Raw genomic sequence first — 18,974 nt, 5'->3', positions numbered from 1 at the left:
ACACTGACTGGTGTCGCTCAGTCCCCTCTCTGTGGGAGATACCTGTACACTGACTGGTGTCCCTCAGTCCCCTCTCTGTGGGAGATACCCGTACACTGACTGGTGTCCCTCAGTCCCCTCTCTGTGGGAGATACCTGTACACTGACTGGTGTCCCTCAGTCCCCTCTCTGTGGGAGATACCCGTACACTGACTGGTGTCCCTCAGTCCCCTCTCTGTGGGAGATACCCGTACACTGACTGGTGTCCCTCAGTCCCCTCTCTGTGGGAGATACCTGTACACTGACTGGTGTCCCTCAGTCCCCTCTCTGTGGGAGATACCTGTACACTGACTGGTGTCCCTCAGTCCCCTCTCTGTGGGAGATACCCGTACACTGACTGGTGTCCCTCAGTCCCCTCTCTGTGGGAGATATCTGTACACTGACTGGTGTCCCTCAGTCCCCTCTCTGTGGGAGATATCTGTACACTGACTGGTGTCCCTCAGTCCCCTCTCTGTGGGAGATACCTGTACACTGACTGGTGTCCCTCAGTCCCCTCTCTGTGGGAGATACCCGTACACTGACTGGTGTCCCTCAGTCCCCTCTCTGTGGGAGATACCTGCACACTGACTGGTGTCCCTCAGTCCCCTCTCTGTGGGAGATACCCGTACACTGACTGGTGTCCCTCAGTCCCCTCTCTGTGGGAGATATCTGTACACTGACTGGTGTCCCTCAGTCCCCTCTCTGTGGGAGATATCTGTACACTGACTGGTGTCCCTCAGTCCCCTCTCTGTGGGAGATACCTGCACACTGACTGGTGTCCCTCAGTCCCCTCTCTGTGGGAGATATCTGTACACTGACTGGTGTCCCTCAGTCCCCTCTCTGTGGGAGATACCTGCACACTGACTGGTGTCCCTCAGTCCCCTCTCTGTGGGAGATACCCGCACACTGACTGGTGTCCCTCAGTCCCCTCTCTGTGGGAGATACCTGTAAACAGACTGGTGTCCCTCAGTCCCCTCTCTGTGGGAGATACCTGTAAACTGACTGGTGTCCCTCAGTCCCCTCTCTGTGGGATATACCTGTACACTGACTGGTGTCCCTCAGTCCCCTCTCTGTGGGAGATACCCGGACACTGACTGGTGTCCCTCAGTCCCCTCTCTGTGGGAGATACCCGTACACTGACTGGTGCCCCTCAGTCCCCTCCCTGTGGGAGATACCCGTACACTGACTGGTGTCCCTCAGTCCCCTCTCTGTGGGACCTGCACACTGACTGGTGTCCCTCAGTCCCCTCTCTGTGGGAGATACCTGTACACTGACTGGTGTCCCTCAGTCCCCTCTCTGTGGGAGATACCCGGACACTGACTGGTGTCCCTCAGTCCCCTCTCTGTGGGAGATACCCGTACACTGACTGGTGTCCCTCAGTCCCCTCTCTGTGGGAGATACCCGTACACTGACTGGTGCCCCTCAGTCCCCTCCCTGTGGGAGATACCCGTACACTGACTGGTGTCCCTCAGTCCCCTCTCTGTGGGAGATACCTGCACACTGACTGGTGTCCCTCAGTCCCCTCTCTGTGGGAGATACCTGTACACTGACTGGGGTCCCTCAGTCCCCTCTCTGTGGGAGATACCCGTAAACTGACTGGTGTCCCTCAGTCCCCTCTCTGTGGGAGATACCCGTACAATGACTGGTGTCCCTCATTCCCCTCTCTGTCGGAGATATCTGTACACTGACTGGTGTCCCTCAGTCCCCTCTCTGTGGGAGATACCTGCACACTGACTGGTGTCCCTCAGTCCCCTCTCTGTGGGAGATACCTGTACACTGACTGGTGTCCCTCAGTCCCCTCTCTGTGGGAGATACCCGTACACTGACTGGTGTCCCTCAGTCCCCTCTCTGTGGGAGATATCTGCACACTGACTGGAGTCCCTCAGTCCCCTCTCTGTGGGAGATATCTGTACACTGACTGGTGTCCCTCAGTCCCCTCTCTGTGGGAGATACCTGCACACTGACTGGAGTCCCTCAGTCCCCTCTCTGTGGGAGATACCCGTACACTGACTGGTGTCCCTCAGTCCCCTCTCTGTGGGAGATACCTGCACACTGACTGGTGTCCCTCAGTCCCCTCTCTGTGGGAGATACCTGCACACTGACTGGTGTCCCTCAGTCCCCTCTCTGTGGGAAATATCTGTACACTGACTGGTGTCCCTCAGTCCCCTCTCTGTGGGAGATACCTGCACACTGACTGGTGTCCCTCAGTCCCCTCTCTGTGGGAGATACCTGTACACTGACTGGTGTCCCTCAGTCACCTCTCTGTGGGAGATACCTGTAAAGTGACTGGTGTCCCTCAGTCCCCTCTCTGTGGGAGATACCTGCAAACTGACTGGTGTCCCTCAGTCCCCTCTCTGTGGGAGATACCTGTACACTGACTGGTGTCCCTCAGTCCCCTCTCTGTGGGAGATACCCGGACACTGACTGGTGTCCCTCAGTCCCCTCTCTGTGGGAGATACCCGTACACTGACTGGTGCCCCTCAGTCCCCTCCCTGTGGGAGATACCCGTACACTGACTGGTGTCCCTCAGTCCCCTCCCTGTGGGAGATACCTGCACACTGACTGGTGTCGCTCAGTCCCCTCTCTGTGGGAGATACCTGTACACTGACTGGTGTCCCTCAGTCCCCTCTCTGTGGGAGATATCTGTACACTGACTGGTGTCCCTCAGTCCCCTCTCTGTGGGAGATACTTGTACACTGACTGGTGTCCCTCAGTCCCCTCCCTGTGGGAGATACCTGTACACTGACTGGTGTCCATCAGTCCCCTCTCTGTGGGAGATATCTGCACACTGACTGGAGTCCCTCAGTCCCCTCTCTGTGGGAGATATCTGTACACTGACTGGTGTCCCTCAGTCCCCTCTCTGTGGGAGATACCTGCACACTGACTGGAGTCCCTCAGTCCCCTCTCTGTGGGAGATACCCGTACACTGACTGGTGTCCCTCAGTCCCCTCTCTGTGGGAGATACCCGTACACTGACTGGTGTCCCTCAGTCCCCTCTCTGTGGGAAATATCTGTAAACTTACTGGTGTCCCTCAGTCCCCTCCCTGTGGGAGATATCTGTACACTGACTGGTGTCCCTCAGTCCCCTCTCTGTGGGAGATACCTGCACACTGACTGGTGTCCCTCAGTCCCCTCTCTGTGGGGGATACCTGCACACTGACTGGTGTCCCTCAGTCCCCTCTCTGTGGGAGATACCCGTACACTGACTGGTGTCCCTCAGTCCCCTCTCTGTTGGGGATACTTGTACACTGACTGGTGTCCCTCAGTCCCCTCTCTGTGGGAGATACTTGTACATTGACTGGTGTCCCTCAGTCCCCTCTCTGTTGGGGATACCCGTACACTGACTGGTGTCCCTCAGTCCCCTCTCTGTGGGAGATACCTGTACACTGACTGGTGTCCCTCAGTCCCCTCTCTGTGGGAGATATCTGTACACTGACTGGTGTCGCTCAGTCCCCTCTCTGTGGGAGATACCCGTACACTGACTGGTGTCCCTCAGTCCCCTCTCTGTGGGAGATATCTGTACACTGACTGGTGTCCCTCAGACCCCTCTCTGTGGGAGATACCCGTACACTGACTGGTGTCCCTCAGTCCCCTCTCTGTGGGAGATACCCGTACACTGACTGGTGTCCCTCAGTCCCCTCTCTGTGGGAGATACCTGTACACTGACTGGTGTCCCTCAGTCCCCTCTCTGTGGGAGATACCCGTACACTGACTGGTGTCCCTCAGTCCCCTCTCTGTGGGAGATACCCGTAAACTGACTGGTGTCCCTCAGTCCCCTCTCTGTGGGAGATACCTGTACACTGACTGGTGTCCCTCAGTCCCCTCTCTGTGGGAGATACCTGTACACTGACTGGTGTCCCTCAGTCCCCTCTCTGTGGGAGATACCTGTACACTGACTGGTGTCCCTCAGTCCCTCTCTGTGGGAGATACCTGTACACTGACTGGTGTCCCTCAGTCCCCTCTCTGTGGGAGATACCTGTACACTGACTGGTGTCCCTCAGTCCCCTCTCTGTGGGAGATACCCGTACACTGACTGGTGTCCCTCAGTCCCCTCTCTGTGGGAGATACCTGCACACTGACTGGTGTCCCTCAGTCCCCTCTCTGTGGGAGATATCTGTACACTGACTGGTGTCTCTCAGTCTCCTCTCTGTGGGAGACACCCGTACACTGACTGGTGTCTCTCAGTCCCCTCCCGGTGGGAGATATCTGTACACTGACTGGTGTCCCTCAGTCCCCTCTCAGTGGGAGACACCCGTACACTGACTGGTGTCCCTCAGTCCCCTCCCTGTGGGAGATATCTGTACACTGACTGGTGTCCCTCAGTCCCCTCCCTGTGGGAGATATCTGTACACTGACTGGTGTCCCTCAGTCCCCTCTCTGTGGGAGATACCTGTACACTGACTGGTGTCCCTCAGTCCCCTCCCTGTGGGAGATATCTGTACACTGACTGGTGTCTCTCAGTCCCCTCTCTGTGGGAGACACCCGTGCACTGACTGGTGTCCCTCAGTCCCCTCCCTGTGGGAGATATCTGTACACTGACTGGTGTCCCTCAGTCCCCTCTCTGTGGGAGATACCCGTACACTGACTGGTGTCGCTCACTCCCTTCTCTGTGGGAGATACCCGTACACTGACTGGTGTCCCTCAGTCCACTCTCTGTGGGAGATACCTGTACACTGACTGGTGTCCCTCAGTCCCCTCTCTGTGGGAGATACCCGTACACTGACTGGTGTCCCTCAGTCCCCTCTGTGTGGGAGATACCCGTACACTGACTGGTGTCCCTCAGTCCCCTCTCTGTGGGAGATACTTGTACACTGACTGGTGTCCCTCAGTCCCCTCTCTGTGGGAGATACTTGTACACTGACTGGTGTCCCTCAGTCCCCTCTCTGTGGGAGATACCCGTACACTGACTGGTGTCCCTCAGTCCCCTCTCTGTGGGAGATATCTGTACACTGACTGGTGTCCCTCAGTCCCCTCTCTGTGGGAGATATCTGTACACTGACTGGTGTCCCTCAGTCCCCTCTCTGTGGGAGATACCTGTACACTGACTGGTGTTCCTCAGTCCCCTCTCTGTGGGAGATACCCGTACACTGACTGGTGTCCCTCAGTCCCCTCTCTGTGGGAGATACCTGCACACTGACTGGTGTCCCTCAGTCCCCTCTCTGTGGGAGATACCCGTACACTGACTGGTGTCCCTCAGTCCCCTCTCTGTGGGAAATATCTGTAAACTTACTGGTGTCCCTCAGTCCCCTCCCTGTGGGAAATATCTGTACACTGACTGGTGTCCCTCAGTCCCCTCTCTGTGGGAGATACCTGCACACTGACTGGTGTCCCTCAGTCCCCTCTCTGTGGGAAATATCTGTACACTGACTGGTGTCCCTCAGTCCCCTCTCTGTGGGAGATACCTGCACACTGACTGGTGTCCCTCAGTCCCCTCTCTGTGGGAGATACCTGTACACTGACTGGTGTCCCTCAGTCCCCTCTCTGTGGGAGATACCTGTAAACAGACTGGTGTCCCTCAGTCCCCTCTCTGTGGGAGATACCTGTAAACTGACTGGTGTCCCTCAGTCCCCTCTCTGTGGGATATACCTGTACACTGACTGTTGTCCCCCAGTCCCCTCTCTGTGGGAGATACCCGGACACTGACTGGTGTCCCTCAGTCCCCTCTCTGTGGGAGATACCCGTACACTGACTGGTGCCCCTCAGTCCCCTCCCTGTGGGAGATACCCGTACACTGACTGGTGTCCCTCAGTCCCCTCTCTGTGGGAGATACCTGCACACTGACTGGTGTCCCTCAGTCCCCTCTCTGTGGGAGATACCTGTACACTGACTGGGGTCCCTCAGTCCCCTCTCTGTGGGAGATACCCGTAAACTGACTGGTGTCCCTCAGTCCCCTCTCTGTGGGAGATACCCGTACAATGACTGGTGTCCCTCATTCCCCTCTCTGTGGGAGATATCTGTACACTGACTGGTGTCCCTCAGTCCCCTCTCTGTGGCAGATACCTGCACACTGACTGGTGTCCCTCAGTCCCCTCTCTGTGGGAGATACTTGTACACTGACTGGTGTCCCTCAGTCCCCTCCCTGTGGGAGATACCCGTACACTGACTGGTGTCCCTCAGTCCCCTCTCTGTGGGAGATATCTGCACACTGACTGGAGTCCCTCAGTCCCCTCTCTGTGGGAGATATCTGTACACTGACTGGTGTCCCTCAGTCCCCTCTCTGTGGGAGATACCTGCACACTGACTGGAGTCCCTCAGTCCCCTCTCTGTGGGAGATACCCGTACACTGACTGGTGTCCCTCAGTCCCCTCTCTGTGGGAGATACCTGCACACTGACTGGTGTCCCTCAGTCCCCTCTCTGTGGGAGATACCTGCACACTGACTGGTGTCCCTCAGTCCCCTCTCTGTGGGAAATATCTGTACACTGACCGGTGTCCCTCAGTCCCCTCTCTGTGGGAGATACCTGCACACGGACTGGTGTCCCTCAGTCCCCTCTCTGTGGGAGATACCTGTACACTGACTGGTGTCCCTCAGTCACCTCTCTGTGGGAGATACCTGTAAAGTGACTGGTGTCCCTCAGTCCCCTCTCTGTGGGAGATACCTGCAAACTGACTGGTGTCCCTCAGCCCCTCTCTGTGGGAGATACCTGTACACTGACTGGTGTCCCTCAGTCCCCTCTCTGTGGGAGATACCCGGACATTGACTGGTGTCCCTCAGTCCCCTCTCTGTGGGAGATACCCGTACACTGACTGGTGCCCCTCAGTCCCCTCCCTGTGGGAGATACCCGTACACTGACTGGTGTCCCTCAGTCCCCTCCCTGTGGGAGATACCTGCACACTGACTGGTGTCGCTCAGTCCCCTCTCTGTGGGAGATACCTGTACACTGACTGGTGTCCCTCAGTCCCCTCTCTGTGGGAGATATCTGTACACTGACTGGTGTCCCTCAGTCCCCTCTCTGTGGGAGATACTTGTACACTGACTGGTGTCCCTCAGTCCCCTCCCTGTGGGAGATACCTGTACACTGACTGGTGTCCCTCAGTCCCCTCTCTGTGGGAGATATCTGCACACTGACTGGAGTCCCTCAGTCCCCTCTCTGTGGGAGATATCTGTACACTGACTGGTGTCCCTCAGTCCCCTCTCTGTGGGAGATACCTGCACACTGACTGGAGTCCCTCAGTCCCCTCTCTGTGGGAGATACCCGTACACTGACTGGTGTCCCTCAGTCCCCTCTCTGTGGGAGATACCCGTACACTGACTGGTGTCCCTCAGTCCCCTCTCTGTGGGAAATATCTGTAAACTTACTGGTGTCCCTCAGTCCCCTCCCTGTGGGAAATATCTGTACACTGACTGGTGTCCCTCAGTCCCCTCTCTGTGGGAGATACCTGCACACTGACTGGTGTCCCTCAGTCCCCTCTCTGTGGGAGATCCCTGCACACTGACTGGTGTCGCTCAGTCCCCTCTCTGTGGGAGATACCCGTACACTGACTGGTGTCCCTCAGTCCCCTCTCTGTGGGAGAAACCCGTACACTGACTGGTGTCCCTCAGTCCCCTCTCTGTGGGAGATACTTGTACATTGACTGGTGTCCCTCAGTCCCCTCTCTGTGGGAGATACCCGTACACTGACTGGTGTCCCTCAGTCCCCTCTCTGTGGGAGATACCTGTACACTGACTGGTGTCCCTCAGTCCCCTCTCTGTGGGAGATATCTGTACACTGACTGGTGTCGCTCAGTCCCCTCTCTGTGGGAGATACCCGTACACTGACTGGTGTCCCTCAGTCCCCTCTCTGTGGGAGATATCTGTACACTGACTGGTGTCCCTCAGTCCCCTCTCTGTGGGAGATACCCGTACACTGACTGGTGTCCCTCAGTCCCCTCTCTGTGGGAGATACCCGTACACTGACTGGTGTCCCTCAGTCCCCTCTCTGTGGGAGATACCTGTACACTGACTGGTGTCCCTCAGTCCCCTCTCTGTGGGAGATACCCGTACACTGACTGGTGTCCCTCAGTCCCCTCTCTGTGGGAGATACCCGTACACTGACTGGTGTCCCTCAGTCCCCTCTCTGTGGGAGATACCTGTACACTGACTGGTGTCCCTCAGTCCCCTCTCTGTGGGAGATACCTGTACACTGACTGGTGTCCCTCAGTCCCCTCTCTGTGGGAGATACCTGTACACTGACTGGTGTCCCTCAGTCCCCTCTCTGTGGGAGATACCTGTACACTGAGTGGTGTCCCTCAGTCCCTTCTCTATTGGAGATACCTGCACACTGACGAGTGTCCCTCAGTCCCCTCTCTGTGGGAGATATCTGTACACTGACTGGTGTCCCTCAGTCCCCTCTCTGTGGGAGATATCTGTACACTGACTGGTGTCCCTCAGTCCCCTCTCTGTGGGAGATATCTGTACACTGACTGGTGTCCCTCAGTCCCCTCTCTGTGGGAGATACCCGTACACTGACTGGTGTCCCTCAGTCCCCTCTCTGTGGGAGATACCCGTACACTGACTGGTGTCCCTCAGTCCCTTCTCTATGGGAGATACCTGCACACTGACGAGTGTCCCTCAGTCCCCTCTCTGTGGGAGATATCTGTACACTGACTGGTGTCCCTCAGTCCCCTCTCTGTGGGAGATACCCGTACACTGACTGGTGTCCCTCAGTCCCCTCTCTGTGGGAGATACCCGTACACTGACTGGTGTCCCTCAGTCCCCTCTCTGTGGGAGATACCTGTACACTGACTGGTGTCCCTCAGTCCCCTCTCTGTGGGAGATACCCGTACACTGACTGGTGTCCCTCAGTCCCTTCTCTATGGGAGATACCTGCACACTGACGAGTGTCCCTCAGTCCCCTCTCTGTGGGAGATACCTGCACACTGACGAGTGTCCCTCAGTCCCCTCTCTGAGGGAGATACCCGTACACTGACTGGTGTTTCTTAGGAAACATTTTCTCTCCATTTACCCTGTCAAATTCCTTAAGAATTTTATACATTTCAATGAGGTCATCTCTCATTCCCTAAACTCCAGGGAATAAAGATACATTCTACTGAACCACTTTGCACAGGATAATCCCTCTCACCCCAGATCCTAGTCTCCTGAAGTTTTGCTGCATTTCCTCTGCAGCAAGTATACCCTTCCTTAGGTACCTACTCCAAAGTGTACACAGTACTACAGGTGGGGCCTTGCGAATGCCCTGTACAATTACAATAAGATTTTGTTACAGGCACAGTCCAATGCCATTGTAATAAAGGTGAACATAGGATTTGCTTTTCCAATTGCTTGGCATAACTGTATGTTAACTTTGTGATTCTTCTACAAGGACACCGTTAGATCTCTCTGAATACAAACAAACATTCCCCAGTCTCTCACCATTCAAAAATATTCTGCTTTCTATTTCTCTCTTCTAAAGTTAAAAGCTTCACACTTCCCCACCTTATATTCCATATGGTTGTCTGAACACAGAGGGACTGGACCCTACAAGAATCTCCCTGAGACAGCCCACACCTCATGGTGGAATTCCAGAGGTGGAGAATGCTCCTGAAGTGCCTCCCTCCCACCTCCCCGGTGATGCAGGGAGTCCGGGCCAGGGGTTGAGAGCAGGGTCTGGCATCAGAGACAGAGCCGCTTCACCAGGATAGGTTGGGGGTGAGATAGAATGGTGACAGTACAGGATTACAGTGTAGGGCATCCAGTAAACGCTCTGGTGTGGGGAAGGAAGCTGTGATGTTCACATACCGTCCATTGTCTCGCCCAACACCCCATACCCGGATGCTGACAATCGGTTGCGTGTGCAGCAAACTCTGGCCCAGGGGGTCGATGAGATTCAGAGTGTCATCCTCAAGCAGGAGCAACATGTCTTTACCCTGGGAAGAAGAGGCATGTCATAACCAGCTCTCACATTCTCACATTACTCAGCCACGTCTCAACAGGTTTCACTGCCAATTAATTACTGTGAACTGCAACCAGTGTTGCACAAGGAATGTAAACAGCCATTTTGAACACAGTGAAATTTCACAAATAGCAAGGAGACAGGTGACCTGTGAATCTGTTTTCAGTGCTGTTGGCTGGGGGCTGCAGCTGAATTTCTGACACAGGCAAAAGCAACTTTTGACCTGAAGTAACCTGAGTCCAGTTACTGGGCTGAATTGGCTAGAACCGGTTTTTAAGTAGCTGAGTGTCTTGAAGACAAAGGAAATGCGATGAGTCCTTATTTAGAAAAGGAGGAACGAGGTGATACTGCAAGTCTTGGAACAGAGCCAATGAGAATGTGCCACAGGTCAGGCAAGCAGGCCTAAACCGACGGGAAAGAGACAGCACAGCTTGAAGAGATGAGATTCAGTATAAAACTGAAAGGATTTTAGGCGTGGAGCAGCGAGACTCCGGAGACCAACCATTGCACAAGCAGAAGAACCTACGTCAGCAACATAGAGACACAAGAGAGAGAGAAGGGAACGCCTGGCCAGCGTCAGCTTTCCTTTTCGGGTATTAGCTTTTATATTCTGTGACCACTCGAAGTGTCAGAGAAAGCTTGTGGGTGTGCGCTTAGATCCTAGTTTTGGGTATAAAACTGTATAACCTGCTGTAAACTTCATGTCTATATTTAACCAGACATATAAGCTATATGTAGATGATCTAACAACGTGAATAAAGCGAATTTAGAGTTAAGAGAGAATTGACTCTTCTCCTCTTTGTACTAAGCCAATAACTGTTACCGGTGACCTCAGCAACACTGTTATCTATAACATTGGGTGAACTGTCTGCTTTCCCAATAGTGCCATGAGATCTATTATCACCTGAATAGGCAGATGGAGCCCAGACTTAATGAGCGATTCAGGGATGGTCCATCCAACTGTTCAGCACTCCCTCAGTATTGACCATCTGACAGTGCAGCATCCCCTCAGCAATGACCCTCAGACAGTGCGTACTCCCTCATACTGACCCTCCGGCAGTGCAACACTCCCCCAGTATGGACCCTCCGACAGTGCAACACTCCCCCAGTATGGACCCTCCGACAGTGCAGCACTCCCTCAGTACTGACCCTCTGACTGTGCAGCGCTCCACCAATACTGACCCTCTGATTGTGCAGCGCTCCCTCAGTGCAATCTGTGTTCAGGTCACTAGAGTCATCCTTGGGATGTGGGCGTTGCTGACAAGGTCGGCATTTATTGCCCATCCCTAATTGCTCTGGAGCAGGTGGTGGTGAGCTGCCTACAAATGAGTGGCTCGCAAGGCCAACTCCAGAGAAGATTTAAGAGTCAACCACATTACTATAGGATTGGAGTCACGTGTAGGCCAGACCAGGTATGGGCGGTAGATTTTCTTCCCTTTTATAAAAATCTAATAGTTTCATGATCACTATTAACTAGACTGGCCTTTTATTCAAGATTGATTAATCAACCTTAAATACCCCGCTTTACATGGTGGGATTTGAACGGAGTCTGGCCCTGTGGATTACTATCCAGTGACATGAGCACAATGCTGCCGCTCCTCAAGCGGCACTTGAGAGATAACTAGGTTGGTGAGGGACTGAAGCAATCCTGAGTAAAAACAATGAATTGGGGTTGGGCCAATGAAACTGGAATCAAAGGTTGTCAAGCAAACTTGTAACAGAGCAATGGGCTGTCTTTCAGACGGAGATGGTCAGACACAGTCAAGGTGCATTTCACATGGGGAAAGGTAGGGCAAACAAATTCAGAGATAAAGGTGAAGCAGAAAAAGGGGTACTTATGACAGTTGTCAGGTGGATATCATAGTTGAGAATGAAGCTCAGTATAGAAGGTTCAGAGGCAAATTAAAAAAAATAAAGAGAAGCAAAGTGAGAGTATGAAAAGAGTCTGACAGCTAAAATAAAAGGGAATCCAAAAGTCTTCTATAAGCAAATAAGTAGTAAAACGGTGGTAAAAGGAGGAGTGGGGACAATTAAAACAGAAGGTCCTAAGGGGTCATGTCAGGATGGATGTAGAGAGGATGTTTCCTCTTGTGGAAGAATCTAGAACTGGGGGCACTATTTAAAAATAAGGGTCGCCCATTTAAAACAGAGATGAGATGAAATTTTTACACTCAGAGGGTCGTGAGTCTTTGGAACTCTTCCTGGAAAATGGTGGAAGCAGGGTCGTTCAATATTTTTAAGGCAAAGGTGGATAGATTCTTGGTAAGCGAAGGGGTGATAGGTTATCGGGGGTAGGCGGGATGCAGATTTCAGGTCACTGCAGGAGCTCCTCAGGGTAGTATCCTCGGCCCAAGCATCTTCAGATGGTTCATCAATGACCTTCCTTCCATCACAAAGTCAGGAGTGGGGATGTTCGCTGATGATTGCACAATATTCAGCACCATTTGCGACTCCTCAGATACTGAAGCAGTCCATGTCCAAATGCACCAAGACCTGGACAATATCCAGTGGCAAGTAATATTCACACCACACAAGCGTCAGGCAATGACCATCTCCAACAAGAGAGAATCTAGCCATCACCCCTTGACATTCAATGCCATTACCATCACTGAATCCCCCACTATCAACATTCTGGGGGTTACCATTGACCAGAAATTGAACTCGACCAGCCATATAAATACTGTGGCTATAAAAGCAGGTCAAAGGCTGGGAATTCTACAGCGAGTAACTCACTTCTGACTCCCCAAGGCCTGTCCACCATCTACAAGGCACAAGTCAGGAGTGTGATGGAATACTCCCCACTTGCCTGGATGAGTGCAGCACTCAAGAAGCTCAACACCATCCAGGACAAAGCAGCCCACTTGATTGGCACCACATCCACAAACATTCACTCCCTCCACCACCGATGCACAGTAGCAGCAGTGTGTCCCATCTACAACTGCAGGAATTCACCAAGGCTCCTTAGATAGCACCTTCCAAACCCATGACCACGACCACTACCATCTAGAAGGACAAGGGCGGGAGATAAATGGGAACACCACCACCTGGAATTTCCCCTCCAAGTCACTCACCATCCGGACTTGGAAATATATCGCTGGGTCAAAATCCTGGAACTCTCTCTCTAACAGCGCTGTGGGTGTGCCTACAGCACATGGACTGCAATGGTTCAAGAAGGTAGTCACCACCACCTTCTCAAGGGCAATTAGGGATGGGCTATAAGTGTGAAGCCCACATCCTATGAGCGAATAAAAAAAAAAATCAGCGATGATTTTATTAAATGGAGGAACAAATGCGAAGGGCTGAATGGCCTACTCCTGCTCCTTGTTTGTATGTAATTAGGGATCTAAAAAGGGAGCTATTTACGGAGGCTGAGGAACTAAATGAGTAAAGCAGAATACAGTGGATGCTGGAAATCCCAACTAAAAAACGCTGGAAATACTGAACAGGTCGGGCAGCAACTGTCAAGAGAACAGAGTTAACGTTTCCAGTTGATGTCCTTTCATCAGAACTGGGAAAAGTTAGAAATGTAATGGGTTTTGAGCAAGAGGTGGGTGGACAAGAACAAAAGGAAAGTCTGTGATAGGCTGGGAGACAGGTGAGATTAAATAACGGAAGAGTTAGTCTTCCAGGACCAAAGAGAATGGTGAGGGGGCAAGAAAAGAAACAGAAGATGTGTTGAGAATGAGTGTGCTCCTGTCTGAAAGAAAAACCGAAACATGAGAAAAGTGGGGCAAAAGTAGGGGGGGGTTCAGAAATTACGGTCTGAAATTGGTGAGCTCAATGCTGAGTCCAAAAGCTGTGTGCCGATTTAAAAGGTGAGGTGCTAATCCTTTTGCCCTTGCCCCACCCACCCGTTTCTCAAATCCTATTATATTTCTAACTTTTCCCAGTTATTTTTAAAAATTCATTCATGGGATGTGGGCTTCGCTGGCTGGGCCAGCATTTATTGCCCATCCCTAGTTTCCCTTGACAAGGTGGTGGTGAGCTGCCTTCTTGAACCGCTGCAGTCCATGTGGTGTAGGTACACCCACAGTGCTGTTAGGGAGGGAGTTCCAGGATTTTGACCCAGCGACGGTGAAGGAACAGCGATATATTTCCAAGCCAATATGGTGAGTGACTTGGAGGGGAACTTTCAGGTGGTGATGTTCCCATGCATCTGCTGTTTTTGTCCTTCTAGGTGATAGAGGTCACAAGTTTAGAAGGTGCTATCGAAGGAACCTTGGCAAGTTGCTGCACTGCATCTTGTGGACGGTACACACTGCTGCTACTGTGCAATGGTGGTGGAGGAAGTGAATGTTTAAGGTCGTGGAAGGGGTGCTAATCAATCAGACTGTTATGTCCTGGATGGTGTTGAGTGTCTGGAGTGTTGTTGGAGCTGCACTCATCCAGTTCTGATGAAAGGTCAATAACCTGAAATGTTAACTCTGTTTTGCTCTTCACAGAAGCTGCCAGTCCTGAGTATTTCCAGCATTTTCTGTTTTTAATATTAAATGAAAACTTTGCATCTGTTTTTACCAAGGGAGAAGATGCTGCCAAAGTCCTGGTAAAAGAGGAAGTAGTTGGGATATTGAATGGGCTAAAAATTGTTAAAGAGAAAGCGTTAGATAGGCTAATTGTATTTAAAGTTGACCTTTGCCAGGGCCGGATCGGGTGCATCCAAGGATACAGAAGGAAGGGTGTAGATTGCACTGGCCATAGTTTGCCAATCTTCCATAAACACAGGGCTGATGCCAGAGGACTGGACAATTGTACACGTTACACTCTTGTTCAAAAGACTACAGGCCAGCCAGTTTAACCTCAGTGGTGGGGAAGCTTTCAGTAATGATAATCCAGGGCAAAATTAACAGTCACTTGGACAAATGTGGATTGATTAAGAAAAAAGCAGCACAGATTTGTTAAAAGAAATTCATGTTTAACTAACCTGATTGTGTTTTTTGATGAGGTAACAGGGAGTTGATGAGGGTAATGCGGTTGATGTGATGTAAATGGGCTTCCAAAATGCATCTGATAAAGTGATGACAAACCTATCATGTGGCAAAGTTAAAATCCATGGAAAATGGCAACAAGGATACAAAGTTGGTTGAGTGACAAGAAAGAGAGAATAGTGGTGAATGGCTGTTTTTCAGACTGGGGTAAGGTTTACAATGGGTTCTCTGGGTGGCAGTGCTAGGACTGCTGCTTTTCCTCATCTATGTCAATGACCAAATTTCAAAATTTGGAAATGACACAAGACTTGTGAACTGTGAGGAGGATAGTGACAGGCTTCACGTGCACACAGACAGGCTGGTGGAATGGGCAGGTACATGGCAGATGAAATTTAATGCAGAGAAGTGTGAAGTGATTCATTTTGGCAGGAAGAATGTAGAGAGACAATATAAGGGTATAATTCTAAAGAGGGTGCAGGAGCAGAGGGACGTGGGGATAAATGTGGACAAATCAGTGAAGGTGGCAGGTCTGGTTCAGGAAGTGGTTAAAAAGGCATATGGGATCCTGGGGTTTATAAACAGAGACACAGGCTGGGATTTTCCAGCTCCAGCGTGGTGAGACCCGCTCTGGGAGATGTGGCAGGCCAACCAAAAGTCCGCTGACTTTTGGTGGGACTGGAAGATCCCAACATTATGATTACAAAAGCAAGGAAATTATGTTGAACTTGTTTAAATCACTGAACTGGCCTCAGCTGGAGTACTGTGTCCATTTCTGGGCACCACACTTTAGAAAGGACATGAAGGCATCAGAGAGGGTGCAGAAAAGATCCATGAGAGATTCCAGGGATAAGGAACTTCAGTTTCGTGGATAGGTTGGAGAAGCCAGGACTGTTCTCTTTGGAGAAGAGAAGGCTGAGAGGAGATTTGATAGAGGTGTCCAAAATCATGAGGGGTCTGGACAGAGTGGAGTGAGAAAGCGTTTAAGGTGAATGGCAAAAGAAGCAACAGCGACAGAGGCATAGATTACAAAAGTAGGGAGGTCATGTTGGAGTTGTATAGAACCTTGGTGAGGCCACAGCTAGAGTACTGTGTGCAGTTCTGGTCACCACATTATAGGAAAGATGTGATTGCACTGGAGGGGGTGCAGAGGAGATTCACCAGGATGTTGCCTGGGATGAAACATTTAAGTTATGAAGAGAGGTTGGATAGACTTGGGTTGTTTTCGTTGGAGCAGAGAAGACTGAGGGGCGACCTGATCGAGGTGTACAAGATTATGAGGGGCATGGACAGGGTGGATAGGGAGCAGCTGTTCCCCTTAGTTGAAGGGTCAGTCACAAGGGGGCATAAGTTCAAGGTGAGGGGCAGGAGGTTTAGGGGGATGTGAGGAAAAAATTTTACCCAGAGGGTGGTGACGGTCTGGAATGCGCTGCCTGGGAGGGTGGTGGAGGCGGGTTGCCTCACATCCTTTAAAAAGTACCTGGATGAGCACTTGGCACATCATAACATTCAAGGCTATGGGCCAAGTGCTGGTAAATGGGATTAGGTAGGTAGGTCAGGTGTTTCTCACATGTCGGTGCAGACTCGATGGGCCGAAGGGCCTCTTCTGCACTGTGATTCTGTGACGGGGCAAAAGTTTCTTTTACACAGCAAGTGGTAAGGATCTGGATTGCACTGTCTGGGGGTGTGGAGGATGGAGGTTCAATCATGGCTTCAGAAAGGAATTGCTCATTATCTGTACAGAAAAAATTTGCAAGGCTCTGGGGAGAAGGCAGGGGAGTGGCACCAGGTGAACTGCTTCTTCAGAGGGCCAGCACAAACATGACGGATACAGTGGCCTCCTTCTGTGCTGTAACCACTCTATAATTCCACAAGTCACATTAAGGCCAAACAGGGTAAACACGGCCGATTTCCTTCTCTAGAGGATATTAATGAACCTGTTGAGTTTTTAATGACAACTCAACAGTTTCATGTCACTTCACTGAAACCAGCGTTTTAATTCCAGATTGAATTAGAATTTTCAAACTGCCTTGGTGCAATTTAAACTGTGTATTCTGGATTATTTGTGCAGAAACAAACACCGCACTAACTTTTAAAAATTCATTCATGGGACGTGGGCATCACTGGCTGGGCCGGCATTTATTGCCCATCCCTAGTTGCCCTTGAGAAGGTGGTGGTGAGCTGCCTTCTTGAACCGCTGCAGTCCATGTGGTGTAGGTACACCCACAGTGCTGTTAGGGAGGGAGTTCCAGGATTTTGACCCAGCGACAGTGAAGGAACGGCGATATATTTCCAAGTCAGAATAGTAAGTAGCTTGGAGGGGAACTTCCAGGTGGTGGTGTTCCCATGTGTCTGCTGCCCTTGTCCTTCTAGATGGTAGTGGTCGTGGGTTTGGAAGGTGCTGTCGAAGGAGCCTTGGTGAGTTCCTGCAGTGCAAGGCTCTTGCAACATGCTGGGCAGAATTTTACGTCCCATGTGTGGGCGCGCGCCTGACCTGATCAGGTGTAAAATAACACGCGATGTCAGGCAAGCGTCCCGACATCATCGCGCACTCGCACGATATTTTGGTCGATGGGCGCACGCAAAAGTCGGTAGTGTGCCCGCCGACAATTAAGAGGCTTATTAAGGCCATTAAAGTGTTAATTACGAGATTTTTTGCTACTTGTACAACCTTAAGGTTGGCGGGTGAATCGGCCAGGCGGACTTGCATTTTTGAGGAAACGTCATCCACAGGTGGGGTGAATGTTTCTGACATTAATTTAAAAAAATGTTTTGACATAATATTTATGATGGTTATGTCCATGTGAGCGAGTACTATCTGGGGATATTTTTCTCAGATTTTCAAAATCTTTATTTTTGATTTTAAAATCCTTCAGCTCCCTGAGGCACCACTCAGCCTCCAGGGAGCTTTCAGTGCGCATTCCCCCACTCCGACTTCAGAGCTCGCCCCCCTCCCACTCGCATTCCAGCAGCGCTGAGCCTTTCAGCGTGTGATTCACGCTGGCTGGCCGCTAACTGCCCAGCCAGTGTGAAATCGCGGTCAGCGGACTATTTCCCGGCTGCTCCTGGGCCCACCCAACCATTTCCATGGCAATGAGACAGCAAATATCACTATAGTGGCCGAATGAACGTTGAAAATCATAGTGAAAGGTTAATGAGTTGTACACAAGGTGATGTCGATTGGACATACACAACCCAGGGAGTGTGATCCATGATTGCTCTCTACCTTCACTCAGTTCTGGGGGCCCTATTCCTGCACATACCCACTGGCTAGTCACCATGTCCTGTCTTTGCGGTGATAGGTGCTCTGCAGTCCCTGGGTTCAGGGCACAGACTCACAGGGACCAGCCCAAGAGTTAAAACTCCGCTCCCAGAAAACATGTGACTTCAGTCACAGAGAACATGATACCGTTAAGTGAGTGTTTGACATGATATCAGACTTGACAGGACTGCCTGGTATTGGGGGCAACATCTCCAGATTGAGGGATGAAGAGAGTGGGGGTGGGGGGGGGAAAGACGGTGAATTTGGGTAAGCGTGTGTTCACAGCTGGGGTCGCAATACCTCCCAGGGTTAAATGGCCCCACTCATTGTGCAGCAAATGTAAATGGAGAAATTGTGCCAAAAAGCCAGCTACTCTCCAAGCCCATCACTCAAATGAACTATATGTTTGCGTGTAAGGCTCAACAGAATGTGCCAGGAGTGTACTCAGTACTGGGGGAGGAAATCAGGTCAGCCTCAGTCTGTGCTTAGCACAAGCTTAGCACCAGCAAGGGTCACTGGAGAGAGAGCAGCAGCAGGACAGGAACTGAGATAGATTCAACCTTCCCTATTCCAGAGGCTCTGAAGTGTACCCCCTCCCTCTCTCAGTGCTGCCATGTGAGTACATCAGCTGACATGGGACAAACTGGGATTGATGTGGGATCTCCCTATTCCATAGGGATGGATCAGGATCAGGCCCAGCGCCACACTTTCCACCAAAATGTGAACTCGGTCCAGCTTGTCCTCTCAACGATTTCAGTGAAGGTGTTGCAAGCACAGAGTATCAGATCTGTTGTACTCACCGGCCTTTCATTAAATTAATATGAAGTAACAGATTACCCGTCAACAGCAGCAGCAACAACAAGCACACAAAATGTCAATCTTTGACAACACGCAAACTGCCG

At 51.5% G+C, this 18,974-nt stretch overlaps 1 protein-coding gene across 1 annotated transcript in view; it reads right to left on the bottom strand.

The window, feature by feature from the left end:
* LOC121284318 (amyloid-beta A4 precursor protein-binding family B member 2-like) overlaps window positions 1-18,974 on the bottom strand; it is a 140,076-nt gene that overhangs the window by 71,121 nt on the left and 49,981 nt on the right. The window contains exon 8 of the mRNA XM_041199713.1: window positions 9,735-9,862. Within this exon, the coding sequence (XP_041055647.1) occupies window positions 9,735-9,862 (128 nt within the window). The remainder of the gene's footprint in view (window positions 1-9,734; window positions 9,863-18,974) is intronic.

Source organism: Carcharodon carcharias, chromosome 11 (assembly GCF_017639515.1).
Source record: "Carcharodon carcharias isolate sCarCar2 chromosome 11, sCarCar2.pri, whole genome shotgun sequence".
Lineage (NCBI taxonomy): Eukaryota > Metazoa > Chordata > Chondrichthyes > Lamniformes > Lamnidae > Carcharodon > Carcharodon carcharias.
This window is presented reverse-complemented; position numbering and strand designations above follow the sequence as displayed.